The sequence below is a fragment of the Ostrea edulis genome, chromosome 3, assembly GCF_947568905.1.
Source record: "Ostrea edulis chromosome 3, xbOstEdul1.1, whole genome shotgun sequence".
Classification (NCBI taxonomy): Eukaryota; Metazoa; Mollusca; class Bivalvia; order Ostreida; family Ostreidae; genus Ostrea; species Ostrea edulis.
The window spans coordinates 31,368,099-31,386,545 of NC_079166.1; the positions used below are offsets into that span (position 1 = coordinate 31,368,099).

At 36.1% G+C, this 18,447-nt stretch overlaps 3 protein-coding genes across 3 annotated transcripts in view; 2 read left to right on the forward strand and 1 right to left on the reverse strand.

The window, feature by feature from the left end:
• The first annotated feature begins 2,670 nt into the window (after window positions 1-2,670).
• The window catches only part of LOC125677887 (uncharacterized), a 534,764-nt gene continuing 518,987 nt past the window's right edge, over window positions 2,671-18,447 (forward strand). The window contains exon 1 of the mRNA XM_056160492.1: window positions 2,671-2,814. The gene's annotated coding sequence lies outside the window, so the exon portion shown is untranslated. The remainder of the gene's footprint in view (window positions 2,815-18,447) is intronic.
• LOC130053530 (uncharacterized protein K02A2.6-like) lies at window positions 4,328-8,143 on the reverse strand. Its single transcript, XM_056160867.1, has one exon. It carries the CDS (start codon window positions 8,141-8,143, stop codon window positions 4,328-4,330), a length of 3,816 nt encoding a protein of 1,271 aa, XP_056016842.1.
• Window positions 10,063-14,848, forward strand: LOC125677886 (uncharacterized). The gene is made up of 6 exons (XM_056160484.1): window positions 10,063-10,740; window positions 10,892-10,952; window positions 11,424-11,465; window positions 12,458-12,667; window positions 13,655-13,998; window positions 14,455-14,848. Exons 1-6 carry the CDS (start codon window positions 10,167-10,169, stop codon window positions 14,544-14,546), a joined length of 1,323 nt encoding a protein of 440 aa, XP_056016459.1. The 5' UTR covers window positions 10,063-10,166; the 3' UTR covers window positions 14,547-14,848.

The window sequence follows — 18,447 nt, forward strand, 5'->3', positions numbered from 1 at the left end:
TTAGTCAGATATCTAATACAAACGCAGAGTTCCTCAAGATATTTACGGAGCACTTCAAATTTCAGGTTACTTAGAATAAAAAAGTATAAGTAGCTGACTTCCTAAAGGGTGATATCTGAAAATTGATGGCATATCAATATTCCTAATATCACTCCTCTTCATGTGGATAGTTGGAACTTAGTCAGATATCGAATACAAACGCAGAGTTCCTTAAGATATTTACGGAAAACTTGAAATTTTAGGTTACCTGCAATCAAAGCTATAAGTAGCCGACTTCCTTAAGCGTGATATCTCAAAAGTGATGGCATATCAAGATACCTAATATAGCTCTTTGTCATATGTGCACTAGGAAATTAATACGATATCTAATACAAACACAGACTTCCTTAGAATATTTGCTAAAAGCTTTAAATTTTAAGCTTCTTGAAATCAAAAGGTATGCCTTCCTTAAGCGTGATATCTGAAAATCGGTGGCATATTAAGATATTTAATCTCACTCTTTGTCGTATGTAAGATGGTAAATTAATGAGATTTATAATACAAAGACAGAGTTCCTTAAGATATTTGCGAAAAGCCTGAAATTGTAGGCTACATGGATTTAATTGAGCATGAAATTTCATACGACTCCTCTTCCTCTTTAGAAATAAATCTAATAGATAATAATTTTCAAACTCATTAACCTTTATCTGGTAGCGAGCTATCAGTAATTATAACTTTTATATTTTGTAGTAGCTGGCTACGAGTAGCTAACTTTTCTTACTTTTAGTAGCTGGCTACTAGTAACTAACGTTTCCTGGTTCAAGTAGCTGGCTACTAGTAGCCAACTTTTCTCTTTTTAAGTAGCCAGTTACGGAATCGGTGTTCTGCTTGGAAAAATATAGGAACCAAATTAATAAATTACAACATTTGAACTAGTCTGAACTACTAGTGTCATAAATCATAAAACAGATACACACGTATAGGAGTATAAAAATAGAATATATATTGGATGAAACAGAAGCTGTAATATTATGAAGATTTAAAAGTTTTTGATTAATCAATCTTTCCACCAAAAAATTTAGTCCCTGCCAAACCCTTTCAAAATTTGAATTGACACTTTTTGTCGGTTCAGTAATAGATGCGTAATATGTTTGCACCAATGGGATCAATATTGAACCAGTAAATACTTAGTTGTAGCACCCTGCGCAGTTGTATTCCTTATATATATATATATATATATATATATATATATATATATATATATATATTACTAAGTACCACTCGGCTCACCTCGGAATATTCGTACTTCATACTAACTTCGGCTGTATGACGTAAAGTGCCATTGAGTCCGACTACTTTTAAAAACAAGATGGCTGCCCCATGTGTTTACTGTTTATGTAAACAAAAGTGGTATACATGTACTACAAATGTATTTCAAACCAGTGCAGCGTTTTGTCGTATTCGTAACCTTTTTTAATATCCGGGAAGTTTATTTAAAAGGTGTAATTTAAATATCATATCTATCAATTCACAATATATGTACATGTTTAAAAATTACATATAGTACACCCTCGAACAAAAGATATTTGTGTGAAGCTCAGTACACCCCAAGTCCAAGCTTCATGGTTGGGTAACTATGCCATTGTATTTATAGCTATTCAACCAATAATTACCAATGATTGGTAACAATCAAGAAAGGGCGTTGCGCTTTCTGAATACGGTGTTTCAGTTAGTAAGTTACCCGAATTAGTATGACACATTGAATATCAAAACAAAAACACAAAAGTTTGAGTGGTTTGGGAGACCAACAGAAACCAGAGATCAGACATGCTGATAGAGTGATATAAATCTATTCAAGATCTCTCTCTCTCTCTCTCTCTCTCTCTCTCTCTCTCTCTCTCTCTCTCTCTCTCTCTCTCTCTCATTACCATCAAATCAAAGTGCTTGAATCTATCATAGAGATGGGTCATACGGTATATACAAACTACGGCGATCTTGAAGTCAGCATAGCATAGCAAACCGATAATTGTATGTTGAAAATGACACTTCTAATCGTGTCAGTGAACACATACTGACGTATAGCGTGAACACATACTGACGTATAGCGTGAACACACACTGACGTATAGCGTGAACACATACTGACGTATAACGTGAACACATACTGACGGATAGCGTGAACACATACTGACGTATAGCGTGAACACATACTGACGTATAACGTGAACACATACTGACGTATAGCGTGAACACATACTGACGTATAGCGTGAACACATACTGACGTATAGCGTGAACACATACTGACGTATAGCGTGAACACATACTGACGTATAGCGTGAACACATACTGACGTATAGCGTGAACACATACTGACGTATAACGTGAACAAATACTGACGTATAGCGAAGACGTTGTTTTTGTGTGGCTTGTACAGTTGTAAGGCACAACGACACTTTGGGATCATTTCTGTTTTCACGTATTAATTTTTCATCACGTTTACAACACGTACTCCTACTTCACACAATGTAACACATCAGCTGGATTTCAAACTTACCTTTTCTTTACTTTCATTATAAATGAGATACGTCCGATATCACAGTTTTCCGAGCGGTTAGAATGTACAGTTTAATTAAACCCAGGCAACAGTGTTCTAGTGTTCTAAAATTAGAAAACCGGGTGTTTACAAATATTACCAAGGTGTCCATTGTTGTCGCCGGGGTACTCTATATGACAGCTGTATGGTATTGCATATTCTCAGGGACATGTTGAGTAGTGCACGTGTTGCAGTAGTACACACACACTTGTAGAAGTCGGAGATAGATTTCACACAACAGGTAACAACGTACATGTGCATTTCTCTTGTAATATCATTTGAACTGCTCAGTCACAAAATTAGCATAATAATGCAAGCACACTTCAGGGTTATTTCGATATCATGGCTGATCTGGGGGTTAAATGAGGCCAGTGGTAACTCTTTTGTGTGTATACAACATGCATCGCTGTTAAAATTCCGGTTTCAATCTACCCCTATTAGTTTAATCAGTTGGAGACTCGTCGATATAGACATAATGCTTGATTGATACACTGCTATACATGTACGCGCTGTTAAATCAACTGAATTTTAACATGTATCAGCTAACGTGAAAAAAGACGGCGAAAACTGCACACAGAATGCGTTGACTATTGACAGAATTTGTTCAAGGAATATGAATGATCAGTGGTGTTGACATGTTGATATCGATTTTCTCCATTGATTTATTTAACGCATAGTTTTCTTAGATAAAATAAAATTCCAATAGATACATAACAACTTACATGTAAATTTGTATATAAGATTATTGGTTTCCAATACAATATTTACATTTATTAACAAGTAGTCATATTATAGGACCCACGATGAATTACAAAACACTCTAGGTACAAACTAGCGTTATTGTATTCTAATTACTAACAAAGGTGGCGGATCATACATCGTGTAGGAAGGTCTGGTGTTAGTTGTCAAGTACGGATTATTTCACTTTCTGTTTTGCTTCAAATCCACCGTTAAAAAGATCAGACAAACTTTGAGGTAGCTCATTTACACAGACATTTTATTTAATGACTCGTTAAAACACCTTTTGTGAAGTACATTTGTATGATTTCACCATCGAAAGAGTGATGCAAGCTCTCGATTATTTTATATGATTTTCCCCGAAATGATAAAAATGTGTTTTGTTTCCAAATAAGATATTTTAGATTCCAAATCTCGCTGCGATTTGGTGCGTGATATGAATATCTAATAAAAACATGCCTAAAAGACTCGGATATAAACGTTCTTTTTGTCAACACAGTGTGTGCTAGTTTGGTGGGTCTGTGTTATGTCTGCTCGGCAGAACAGGGTTGACTCGGTCAACAACAGCAGAAATCAAACAACGTGGTATCTGCCATTTTAGGAACTACTTTATTATTGTGTATTCATGCGCATGTCAATACTAATATAAGAACCACGCATTATTCCGGAATTACATATTCAAATTATAGTTCATAACATTCCTTCCCACCAAATATGATAGTCCATGGGGAAAAGTCCATATGCTAAGAGTTCATTTTAAGGATTGAATTGTTCTAATGATAATTCACTGTTCATCGCTAGAATGACAAAATTATATTTTCTTCTTTCAGTAATAATAACAAGCTTTCAATCAATTAACTTGAACACATAATCTGAACAAAATACACTTTGTCACGGTGCAACATAATTGCTAACACGAATACTAAAAAAAAAACAAAGAAAAAGAGACCTTTCTGGCCCCAAATAGATTGCAAGGGGATTATTATGCCCCTGAAACACTGCAATCATAAACGGAATCACTTGCACGATACAAAGTCTTTGTAACGACTTGGCGGACCAGCTGTGCGCCTTGGATTTCTTCTCGGTTCCGAACGCTGATCAGTTTGCTGAATCTGAGGTGGAGTACTGACCTCTTGACTAGGTGGTTGACTATCCTGACTAGACATACGGATATCTTGACTTCGCGAATCAAGCTGTGAGTCCTGCCTGGGAACAGCACCGGATTGCTGATTTACAGAGATATCATTTGTAATAGGTGTATCTGATGCACTGACGTTGGTCGCGAACTCCTGAATCTGATCAATGTGTCGTCTCCACGTTTGACCTGGTGCCACTTCTACACGATATGAGACTGGGCCTGTTTGTTCACTGATAGTTCCGAATACCCAGTTTGATATTGCGTTTTTACGGTAGTCTCTTACAATCACCTCCCTTCCTGGTTCGAACGCACGTAGTGGACTTCCTCTTTTGTTAGCCATGTCAAATTGCTTACTCTTGACATCCCGCTCAGTGTTCGGTTTCACCAAATCCAGTCTAGATGATAAAGTACGTCCAAGAAATAGTTTTGCAGGAGACTCTCCCGTGGTTGCATGTGAAGCATTTCTGTATGCTAAAAGAAAATTTGCCAATTTGGTTTGTAAAGATCCGCTGTCTTTTTTACTTGCTTTCATGGCTGACTTAAAAGATTGGACAAACCGCTCAGCTAGTCCATTGGAACTTGGGTGGTAAGGAGCGGAGGTCACATGTTTTATGCCATTGGCTTTGGTAAATTTCTGAAAGTCAGCAGATGTAAATTGGGGCCCATTGTCACTCACTAAGACTTTCGGCACTCCATTTCTAGAAAATATGCATCGCAACACATCAATAGTAAGATCTGATGTCGTTTCGCGCATTTGGATCACTTCCGGCCACTTTGAATGGGCGTCAACTGCTATAAAAAACATTGAGTTCAAAAATGGCCCGGCAAAGTCAATATGAACACGCTCCCATGGGCTAGTGGGCCACTCCCATGGGTGAACTGGGGCGGATGGTGGTGAACGTTTAAATTCGCTACATCCTGCACATGATTTTGAAATATTTTCAATGTCTTGGTCGATGCCTGGCCACCACACCAAACTCCTGGCCAAGGCCTTCATTTTTGCTATCCCAATATGCCCTACATGCAGATCGTTCAGAACATGGCTTCTCAATTTCAGTGGAATTATCACACGCATACCCCATAGAAGACATCCGTTGTGCACAGTTAATTCATCTCTGCGGCTGAAGTACGGATACAGGTCCTTGTCCTCTGATTTAATGTATGTGATCCACCCATTCATGACAGACTCGTATACATGCGATAAAACTGTGTCGCGTCCAGTTTCCTGTTTTATTTTGGCGCTCGTAATTGGTAACTGTTCAATTTGCGACATGTACATTATGTCAACACTAGTGTCTTCGGAAGTTTCACATTCGGATAATGGCAGTCGCGATAAACTGTCTGCATTTCCATGCGTTTTAGTATTTTTGTACATGATTTCATAATCATATCCTGATAGAAATAAAGCATATCTTTGCATGCGTGCAGCTGAAGTTGTTGAAATTCCCTTTTCTGGATGAAAAATAGACACTAACGGCTTGTGATCGGTGAGTAACGTAAAATGTCTCCCATATAAATAGGTATTGAAACGCTTTACACCCCACACTATACCCAAGGCTTTGCGGTCAATCTGTGAATAGTTTTTCTCTGCAGCCGATAGTGATCGTGAGGCATACGCAATAGGCCTTTCTGACCCATCATCCATCACATGTGATAAGACGCATCCTATGCCGTATGGCGAAGCATCACAAGCTAATCGTACTGGCTGATCGGGATTGTAGTGTGTCAGAACTTCTTCGGATGTTATCATTCGTTTAATATCCAAGAAGGCTCTATCACATTTAGGGGTCCACTCCCATTTCTTCTCCTTTGACAACAGCTGATGTAACTTATATAATGTGCTAGACAGATTTGGCAGAAATCTGGCATAATAGTTCACAATTCCTAGGAATGAACGCAACTCCGATACATTTGTCGGCTTTGGAGCATTGATAACTGCATCGATTTTTGCCTGTGTTTTGTGTAATCCTTCACTGTCGATTTCATGTCCACAATATGAAACGCGCTCTCTGAAAAACCCACACTTATCTAAGTTTACTCGCAAATTGTAGTCATCCAGTCTCTGCAGTACTGCTTCCAAATTTTGTAAGTGTTCTTCTTCACTCGTTCCTGTGATGATCATGTCATCCATTATACATTTTACCCCGGCCAGCCCTTGTAACACAGTATCGATTGTGCGTTGCCAAATGGCTGGCGCTGAGGCCACACCAAATACTAATCTGTTGTATCTGTACAATCCCTTTTCAGTATTGATAGTCAATAATTTTCTGGATTCGTCATCTACAGTCATTTGTAAGTACGCATGGCGTAAATCTAACTTGGTAAATCGTTGACCTCTGGACAATGCCGCAAAAATGTCCTCAATCCTTGGGAGCGGATATTGGTCAATTTCAAGGACAGGGTTCACAGTCACTTTGAAGTCACCACAAATCCGAACACTACCGTCCGATTTTATGACTGGTACGATAGGTGTAGCCCATTCACTGTAATCTATCTTTGTAATGACACCACTGTCGACTAACTTGTTCAGTTCCTTTTCAACTTTTTGTTTCAACGAATACGCCACGGGACGTGCTTTGCAAAACTTGGGTTGTGCACTTTCCTTCAGTTTCAATGACGCTTTGATTCCTTTAACGGTTCCCATGTCATCCTTGAAAATCTGTCCATGTTTTCCCAAGATCTCAGATAACTTATGTTTTGTCCCTTTGGAACATGTGCCTGAAACTTTACTTGTTGCAACTGACAAAGATTTGATAGAAGGCCAATCCAAGGTAATGTGAGCTAACCATTCTCGGCCAAATAGCGATGGCCCATCTTTTTGAACAACATATAGGTTAAGTTCCTTCCTTTGATTTCCATATGTAACTGGTACACGTGCTACACCTTTGGGTTTTAACACCTCCTCTGTGTATGTACGTAAACGCAAATGTGTTTTTTTTAGACTGTCAACTTTGTCAGGAAAATGTTCACGAAATTTCCTTTCTGACATAACGGATACTGCAGCTCCAGTGTCCAACTCCATCCGGATTTTCCTGTTATGAATGATAGGCTCCAAAATAATGGCATTCAGGTGTGTATTGTCCAAGGAATTCACATGCAAAGTGGCTACGAGACTCTCGTTAAAGCCATCTCTGTAATCACTATTCTCGCCTAGGCCTACATGCTTAGCTTGCAATTCGGTGGCATCACGTGACGCTGTCTCCATAGCTTGTGATATCTGTACCGCTATTTCCAACGTGAGATTTTTCTCCGCTAATAATTTGTTTTGTATGGCCTCACTGCGAAGTCCACAGACTAGGCGATCACGAATCGACTCACTCAAGTTTTGTTTAAAGTCACAATGTTCTGATAATTTGCGCAATTGTGCGAGGTAATCACGGATACTCTCTCCCTCACGTTGATCCCTCTTGTAAAATCTGAATCTCTCAGATATAACTACGGGTTTAGGGTTCAAGTGGTCACTGAGTGTTTTAATGAGTTCAGCATACTCACATTCACTTGGCTTTTTAGGCGCAGTCAAGCCTCTCAAGAGCTGATAGGTTGGGCCTCCCACCAAACTCAATAGCGCGGGAACTTTCTTCTCGACTTTCACCTCGTTGCACAGAAAATACTGTTCCAGTCTTTCACTATATGAATCCCACGTTTCCACATGGCTATCATATACCTCGATTCGTCCGATAACTGATTTGGCCATCCTCGTCGCCAATATGTTATGTCTGCTCGGCAGAACAGGGTTGACTCGGTCAACAACAGCAGAAATCAAACAACGTGGTATCTGCCATTTTAGGAACTACTTTATTATTGTGTATTCATGCGCATGTCAATACTAATATAAGAACCACGCATTATTCCGGAATTACATATTCAAATTATAGTTCATAACAGTCTGAATGACAAAATTTTGTTGATGTGAAAAATGTCATTTGTTAATGTAAATGACAGATAATATGCAATGGTAAATATAACCAATAATAAACAAGATATACATGATGAAACATCACAATCAATATACATTTAATATCCACAATTATATGGCCCACCAAAGATGGGGAACTTAACACCCCCCCCATATCAAAAATTAACTTGACTAGCTTCAACATCATCTTCAAGTTTCATCGATCAACTGCCAACTACACTATTAGCATATCTAACACCCCTCCCCCCATTAACAAATTATGCATCAGGGTGGGAGGTGGGAAAATTTTGTTTACTTTGGACTTGTCCAGCCATTAATTTAAGAAATTTCTAGAATGCCCCAATATGCGCCCTCTATATGCAAAGTTGCGTAACTCAACAATCAAAATTACCCCCCCCCTTGCGCTAAACATGAGCAGTACAAGAGAGATAACTCTAATAAGATATACACGCCTACAGTTTGCCAAAAATTAGTTTATTTCATAAACTCTTTTATTTATTTAAAGAAAAAAATATTCATGAAAATTGAAAACGTTATACATATGCTAATATTTTTGAAATCTACGGATAAAATCTTTTTTAAAAAAACATGTCAATTAGAAAAGAAGTATCAGAAGTATCGAAGAAATATATTTAAAAAAGAAATTGAAACGAAATGACCAAATTTCAGATACATCACTATATTCAAACAAGAGAGAAAAAGTACCGATCCCGATCAAAATTGATAGAAATAACTAAAATAATCATATTGTTGCTAACTGTATGCACTTTTCACAAAGAAATTAGTTTCCTTTATATAGTCAATTAATTTGCAAACCATTTTACATCAAGGATATGTAGTCTTCTGGTAACAATGTTCTCTAGGACTGGTATTTGATAATTCCGATCGGGCTTGGTTAAAATTTGAAAAATCGTTATATTTCTAAATTTTGACCATTTCATTTCAATTTATTTTCAAAATATCTTTTTTCTAACGGACATGTTTTTTGTTGTTGAAGATTTTATCCTTAGATTTAAAAAGTATTAGCAAATAACCTTTTCAATTTTCATTAACATTTTTTTAATTTAGAAAAAATCACAACGTCTGTCTGAGTCGTCTAGGCATGTTTTCTAAGATATTCATATTATGCATCAAATCACAGTGAAATTTGGACTCTGGAATATTATATTTGCAAACAAAACACTTTGTTATCATTCCGGGATAATCACAAAAATCATATAAAATAATTGAGAGCTTGTATCACTCTTTCGAAGGTGTAATCATACTTCATAAGAAATGTTTTAACGAGCCATTAAATAAAATTTTAGTGTAATGAGCTATCTTAAAATTTATAATTTGAATTAAGATCATTTTATTAGAACTGATTAATGCAACCGTGCATACATGTAACAATGGTACTACACTAATTCATTCGGATGGCAAAATAGCTTCAATAATTTATTTACACAGCACAGTTTTAAAAAATATGCAAATGACGGTTCCGCCCACTGGTGTATCTTCAGTTATTGTACACTTTTTATAATAGGAAAAACACCACAGCCATGATATAATATACTAATAAATAACTGAAATACGCTTGCAAGCTCATGTATTTTTACTGGTATTCATTATCACAAGCTCAATAGCAATAATAATTCTATATTAAGAAAATGTTTTGGTTTTGATATAATGCCTTTTATTGTTGTCATATGGGAGCATATGCACTCGTACAAATGCTTTAAAAACAGCTGAAGTCCATTTTAATTTCATTTTATACGAAATATATTTGTAGGTGTTTAAGTCAGCGTATATTCCAACGAGCATGGCTGACGACAAAATGATAAGATATTGCAAAATTATCATTGCAATAAGGCAAGTTCTGACATTAACTCTACAGGATCTACTCAGTAAAAAGATTCCTCCTACAGATATTTTCCAAAGGGTTAGTAATGGAACCAAAAAACAAAAGGAAAACGTCAAGAATCAGATGCCATTGATAGAAGCCGCGGCGAATGAGGAGGACTATAGTTCACTAGATATAACGCTACTTTATTCTCTGCTGAGGAATTTCACAGACGTCTCAGAACCCACTGAGGGATGGAGAAAGGAACGAAAGGATGGTTTTATAAGACTTGGAGACGACATTGAGAGAATTCGACATATGCGCAACAATTGTGTTCATGGTCCGTTTTTGAATCAGTTATCTCCGGACAAATTTGAGGAAATCACAACAAATATGATTGGGATCTGTGATCGAATGACGAAACATATCGGGGGCGATTTAAACTATTCCCAATGTCTGCATGGCATTCTTAGGAGAGACTTAAGTTTTAACGACAAGCTAAAAACTCAGACGAAAAGAACCGTGGAACATCTGCGACAAGACCAACTACAAGGTTTACAAGTTCTCACTAAAGTCATAGAATGTATACTGGTATATCTTAACACATATCAATGTTACGTAACCATCATTCCTTATATTTCTATATTTATCTCATTTCCTAATCAATTTCGCAAAGAAAAAATATGTTTTTGCCTTTCTTTTAGAAATAATTTCTAGGAAGAGAAAAATGTCGGAGATAATACATCGACAATCCTCTCGAAAAAGGTAGATGTTTTTTGTTTACGCAAACTATGGGTATTGCCAGCAAACACGATATTGCGATATATTGCAATATCTAATTCAAATATTACGATATATTGCAATATACATGTATTGTTTTTTTCAAATTCCATATAAATATCAAGATTTTTAAAGCAATTGTTGAATAAAACTTGATTTTTACACTGTGACCTGATGTCTCATAAAATACCTCTTGAAATAATTTTATGGAGTTCTGGCTCAGTAAAACCAAAAACAACAAAAAGCAAAATTAATTAACAAAACAATAATATACTAGGTTTTTTTTTACAACTGCATATTGGGCGTCCATGGTGAAACAGGAAAGTTTATAGTTTAACTATAGGAACTAGAGAATGTTTTCGTTCTGTGTGTTTCATACAGGTAAATGACATTACGATATACCGGTATTCAATTTTCATGTCGCGATACAAATTAACAAAATTTCATTTATCTTAGATTAAGAACCTACCCCAGAAACAGACGTGTATCTGCACCAGAGTAAGTTTATCACACTTTCATAACATTTATCAAACTTACAAGACTGATACATAGTATATAAAAATTCCACTGCTGCTATTATACCTTTAATGAAAAAGAACATGACCTGTCTTGTTACGGGTGAAAGTGAATGAAAACGGAAACAAATATATATGTACAAAATGTCAGCAAGGGTTTCATTCATAAAGATGAACGACGAAGGGCACTAAAAGCAAATTCTGAAAATTCGTCTTGACACCATCAACATGTAAAGCTGACCTAATTCTTGTCTTTTTTTATAGGTAATTTGTTTGTTTTCACTCATATAGAGACATTACCAGTTTTAAGTAAAGTACCTAGACCTACTTGTCGTCCAGGGTCGTAACACGGAGGGTTCTTTGTCGTGTCAACACCTGCTGCGACACGGGACCTCCGTTTTCAAGGTCATATCCGGAAGATCTGTGATTATCACTTCTAAATGCCGAGTGTTTGGCGAAGGAGCAATCACTACCAATGTTTAACGTCTAGGTTTGATACAGCCATAACACGAGTTTGTCTCGAACTCGTAACCTTCCGGTTACAAGGCAAACTCTCTACCTCTGAGCTACCGCGACAGGTGGCATACAAATCTGTAAACTAGATTTATGCTTATCATTTCATGTTCAATATCAAGGTTATCTAACACGAAGAGTTTTGTTAGTATTGGTTTTCATGACTGAAAAGGAAAGGCCACAAACATTGAAATAGAAATATTCCAAACTATGTGTTCTCTGTTCAATATAGCACCTGCATGATTATAAAACAATATCCCATGCAGCTACTCTTGTAAAAAATAAGTATATTTCATATGTCTTGCTGCTACCATTCACCAATGATATGACACTACTCTGAAGAATGTATTGATCGATTTGAATTTTGAGAAAAAAGACAAGAACAAATTCAATGCTTCATCAAAAATACAATATGAATATGACATATAGGGGTTTGTCATGAAATTTTACGATGTTTTCCAGCTATGCAGATGTGAGGGCAGCAGTACTGCGTCAGTTAAAACAAACCTGTTCTAGAAGAAATCTACAGAAACCAAAGTCCATCTTAGTGATTGGACAAGCAGGAGTAGGAAAGTCGTCTTTTATCAACTCCTCTACCACGGCCATGACAGGAAAATATTGCCCGTATGCTAAATCTGGATGTGGCGAGAATGTTACCGCAGAAAATAACGTGTAAGGGATTGTTTCTTATTACATGTACATCTTGAGGACGAGGAATATTCAATATAAACATGTAATGTAACATAGTTATACATGTAACATAGTTATAAATGTATATGCAAATATTCATCACTTTGGAGATTTTGGGCGACACCTTCTGCAGGTCTCAAAAGTTTCAGTGCTGATCTAAACCCAATCTACAGTTCTTATTTTAGAAAGTTCAAAGTGTATTGTACAAACAATAATCTTTATATAGATTGGATTTTGTAACAAATTTCTTTTAAGGGCTTCCTGTTTGCGATTTCTTTCATATAACGGACATTCTCGTGGGGTATGGGTTAAAATAGGTCCCCAGTACCCCTTGTTTGTCATCAGAGGCGACTAAATGGGGGTGGTCCTTCAGATGAGACCGCAAAAAAAAAAAACCGAGGCCCCAAGTCACAGCAGGTGTGGCACGATAAAGATCCCTACCTTCTCAAAGACCGTAAGCGCCGAACATGGACCTAAATTTGAAGCCCTTCACCGGTATTGGTGACGTCTCCATATGAATGAAAAATTCTCAAGAGGGACGTTAAACAGTATACAACCAATCAAATACCATGTGGCAGACAAGACAATTTCAAAAATGGATACTAGACATCTCAGAGTTTTGTGTGATATGATAAGCAAAAGGTATTAATACAAGAAAGATTGGTGTCAGTTTTCTGCGTGAATATGGGTGGCTAATGTCACTAACAAATTACGGTTTTTTTCATTTAAATTTCAGTAAATAGCGATTCCAATGGACAATTCCAAAAGACGTAGTGAAACCTTTTATGAGACATCAGGTCACAGTGTAAAAATCAAGCAAAAAGTCATGTTGTTGGCACGTGTGTTTTATTGTCGGTATTCAAAGATACATGAATTAATATATAGCAACGAAGTTTATTTCTTACAAAATATCAGTAAATGTCAATACTAATACATGTAGATAAAACGCTCTGTACATATTTTTACCAGGATACGCTGTAGCAAATACGGACACAGTAAAACAAAAGACTTATTCTTGCCCACCTTTATGGATATGATTGGTCTGGATAAAGTATTCTCAACAGACAATGATAAACTGGAAGAGTGGCTTGCAGATGAAATGTTAGAATCCCTTATTGATGGAACATTTCCGGATAATACGGATCTCTGGAGTTACTCAAAGAGACGCATGGGAAATTACGTCCCTGTTGATGACAGCAATGTAGGAGTTTTTATTGATATCATCGTAATGGTGTGGGCATCGAAGTTTGGTAGTTCCCTCCATAAGAAAGTTATTAAATGTATAAATCGGCAAAGGAATTTCAAGGGACAGGGTCAGTATGACAATCTTACTGCATTATCCTATAAACTAAAATATTAATAATAGTGACTGAAGATGGATTTTAAAAGTGACGATGTAGGACGAGATTATCACTTCACTACTACAGGGTATATTTCACTAAAAGTGTATTTAGATCCATTACAGAAAAGTGTATTTAGATCCACTACAGATTTATAACTGTAGAGAGATTAGACTAGTACTATTTGAATTGTTTTAAATAAAAAAAAATGTTGTACAATATATGATTTAAGAACACGTGAAGTTTATTTCAAAGCAAATCTATAAACTAAATGACATATATAACATCTATGATATATGATTTTTTATTGGATACAGCGTTTATAGACATCCAAACACTGATAATGACATAAACATCCCACTCTCTGTATTGTGTTGGGCCACACACAAAAAAACCCCACTATACATGATAATTGTTGTTTGATTGCAGACATTCCTGTGTTTGTCGTTTTGAGCAAAATGGACGAATGTGATCTTGAAGCGGAGGATTTGAAGAACACAAATGCATATGTGAACAGCTGAAAATTGAAAACAGTCACATTCTGGAATTTGTGAATTATATTGATAATCAAGGTTGGAATAATGATTTCCATTCAGAGATACCCATTTTGCAATTCTTGAACAAGTCAGGTGGTTATTTTCCTCCATATCAAAGTATTAAAGCTTCTCAATATAATAAATGAGGAGAATTGGATTTATAATACATGTATCGTGCTTTGTTGCTTATGATGTGTAGTGAATTGAATTGCATAAAATGCTTTTTGGTTATCCCACCTCTGGTGTGTCCAGAGGTCCGTGTTTCCCCAACTATCTATTTTGTATTGCTTGTAGGAGTTATGAGATTGATCACTCTTCGTTATCTTCACCTTGCATATGTAATGTATTCAATTTTCATCTAACATTCTATGCCTGGTGTAAAACAACATAGTATATATTGTTGATCTGTAACAAATGCTACGAGAGGAAAAGCTACAACATGATTGAATTCGAATATCGTCCGCAAACTCCGAGTGACATAGTGATTCCGATGACAATCTCACGTGACCTGAATTTGAATGTTCACGAGGTGGCTAACCATGGCAGACCCGGATTTTTTCCAGATGAAGGTGACCGACAACACACTATGACTGACTTAACGTCTGAAACGGAATTACCATCTTCTTCAGGTTTAAGACTTCGAACTCAATATACAGGGAGTGGTGAAGTACTGATCATCAACTCGTCTAATGATCATCGAGGAAATAAGCTCTTTAATGTGATGAAGAATGCAGCCGATTTAAGCTCCAAATCTGGGAATATTCACAATCCTCATGTTAAAGGCCGGGGTTATAAAAATCCCCAAACGAAGAGAGGATTCAATTACCCGACAGTGATATCACCAACCTCGGTAAAACAGCACGCAATAGTATCAGCAATCGATAGTTCGAAAAACAGGGTTCAATCCACCTCTCCTGAAGATACAGCCAGCTCAACGCAAGCCTCACCACTGGGTATCCGTGTGTGTATGTTTGTGTGTGTTGTTTTAATTCTCTCCATTTTATTTCTGTCTGTGTTGTTTCAACGGTCCTGAAACGAGCGCTCGCAGTACCAACATACAAAAATGATGTTTGAAATTTATTAACATGGAATGCTCGTATTAGCTGATAAATGTATGGTGTTGTTTTGAATTCATTGCAAAGGTAACACTTCGAGCATGTCGTTATTCTATGTCGTTTTATTAAAGAGAAGATGTGAAAATCAACCAACCCTCTTGTGTGCAGATTTGACAGCTCAATGGGTTTATCGCGACTTATGGATGGTGTGCACTGCTTGTAACTTTTTATTGAAATTACATGAGGCATGAACTGTGGCGCTTTACGCCAGCATACTTGATGAAGCACGATGCTGATTATACACTCACGTATTTTTAAAACTGAAGTTTGTTGTTTTTACATTTACATTTTACTTTCATTTCAGTCGGAATTCCCAGACGTTGAAATAGTCGTACTATATATTTCTCAAGATTTATACTCAAATTGTTCGCATTATTAAACTACAATATCAGACTATCATTTCAATTGATAAAGATATCAGAGGCAAAACACTGGAAATGTAAATATTAAAATATGAATCTTATCTTAGAAATAGTTTGATCTATCAATATGAAATTTGGTCCATGATATTATTAGGTCATGGTCACCACTGGATAAAAGTCAAAAGCCTTCTCTGGACTATGAATTAGTGATTGATAGTCATTAGAGATCTACAATGTAAGATTGCGAGCGATCACCTTGAACGAAGGTCAAATGACAAAGCAAGTGTTTCCAGTAAAAGAGATTAAGAAATGCCTGTCCTGCATAACAAATTGTAACGCAGAAACATCAGCTCTCATACCTGGAGACAGTGTGATTCTGGTTAAATGATTAGTATTGACCTTGAATCAAGAACATTTGGCAAATGCTACGCATCCATATTAATTTCCAGGTGAGTGAGTCTAGGCCTTTGGACGTGTTGTCGCAATATTGCCTGCAAGATTGGAAACCAAAAGAAATGGAGATTGATTTGGAAATTAGAGTAGCAGAAAAACTATAGATAATCGAAATTACTCTGATTGATCTACTTATTATTGTAACGAAAAACATCGAAAATGTATCATAATGCTGCTTTTCACCTGATCGATTGTTCTTTATCACGAGATGATTTTCTGTACATATGAATAATGCTAATTTCATCGGCAAATATATATTGAAAATAGCGTTGTATAGTAAAACGACAACAATACGCAGACACGTAGAATCGGGGGGTGGGGGTGTTTGTATGATTGATTGGCCTCGGTTTTTGCGGTCTCATCCGAAAAACTGCCCCATTTAGTCGTCTCTCCCAACAAACAAGGGATAGTGAGGACCTATTTTAACCCGGATCATCACAAGACTTTTGACAATGACCATTAATTGTTATTTTGTAATGTAAATAAAAATATTACTGGGTGATTGTTCCGAACCCCACTCACATATATTTTTAACGGTAGTAGTGAATGAGAAGAATTTATGAATAAATATTCTGTAGCGAAGTATGTGCATTAATAGTTATACCCCCCCCCCGTTTTATGAAAAAGAAGTTTGCAGACCAAGCGACATGTAATTTTAAGTGTAGCCGTGTGAAAATTTTGTAAATAACTTTTAAGTTTTATGATTAAAAAGAATTGAATTTGCAATTGATAAGATTGTATAATAAAGTTCTACTAGAAACTTATGCCAAAACAATGGCAAGCAGCTTTGATTTTATTTAATTTCCAATTTGATGTAATTAGTATTTTCCCGCCAAAAGTTTGGTGAGCGTTTGGCGCCTCTTACAGTCATGTGACTTTAGACCAGGGTTGGATTTTTTCATATTGTCCAGTGGGTTTGAATTGTTCAGACGTTTGAGTTTTAGTTATAGTTGGAGTTATTTCGCCATCGTGGTATGTCTGGTTTTTCTTTGTTTTTATGGAAGCAATAGCATCGCAGTTGGCGCTCTTAATTATATTGCTAATATCTAACAAAGTGCATGTTTAACTTTTATTGCAGTTGCACCAAAGAAGCTTTGAAATATAGTTTACAGCTTTACATTTGATAAATATCAAGCCTAAAGTCCATAACTTTGGTAAGTTATACTATTTAGACTGTTTAAGCAATATAAAAGTCAACTAAAGCAATAATATAAATATTTTGTTTTTAATCTTATTTTTCTCACTTATTAAATATAAATAAGTTCGGTGGATCACTTTTATAAAATTGTGATTAAAGTGCTTGAATATCATTTGATATAACTTTATGCTAAGTTTCAAATGATACAATATATGTATATATAACATGTATAAAATGTATATATGTATTTGACGTGATGTACATTTTCATGTCATTTTGATATGCGGCTTTCTGTTTGTTACAGGGCATTTCAATTTATACTATTTGAATGAAATATAAACACGAACTTTGAACAAGGATTTACGCTGTTGTTGTAATTCTATCAACGCATACAAGAAAACCATCAGAGATTCATATGCCCTTTCCAGGATAGAAGACATTCTTGACACATTATCAGGATCAAAGTATTTTTCAGTTCTGGACATGAAATCCGGATATCATCAAATCGAAATCGAAGAAAATCATAAACACAGAACAGCATTTACTGTCGGACCTATTGGATTTTTTGAATTCAATCGTTTTCCATTTGGCCTTTCAAACAGTCCAGCAACTTATCAACGTTTAATGGAAGAATGCTTAGGAGATTTGAATATGAAAATATGCGTCATATATTTGGACGATTTGATAATTTTTTCGGATTCATATGAGCAACATTTAGAAAGATTAGAAATCATATTTAGGAGATTAAAGGAGTGCAATCTCAAATTGAATCCAAAGAAATGTAACTTATTCCATAAAGAGGTAAAGTATGTCGGATT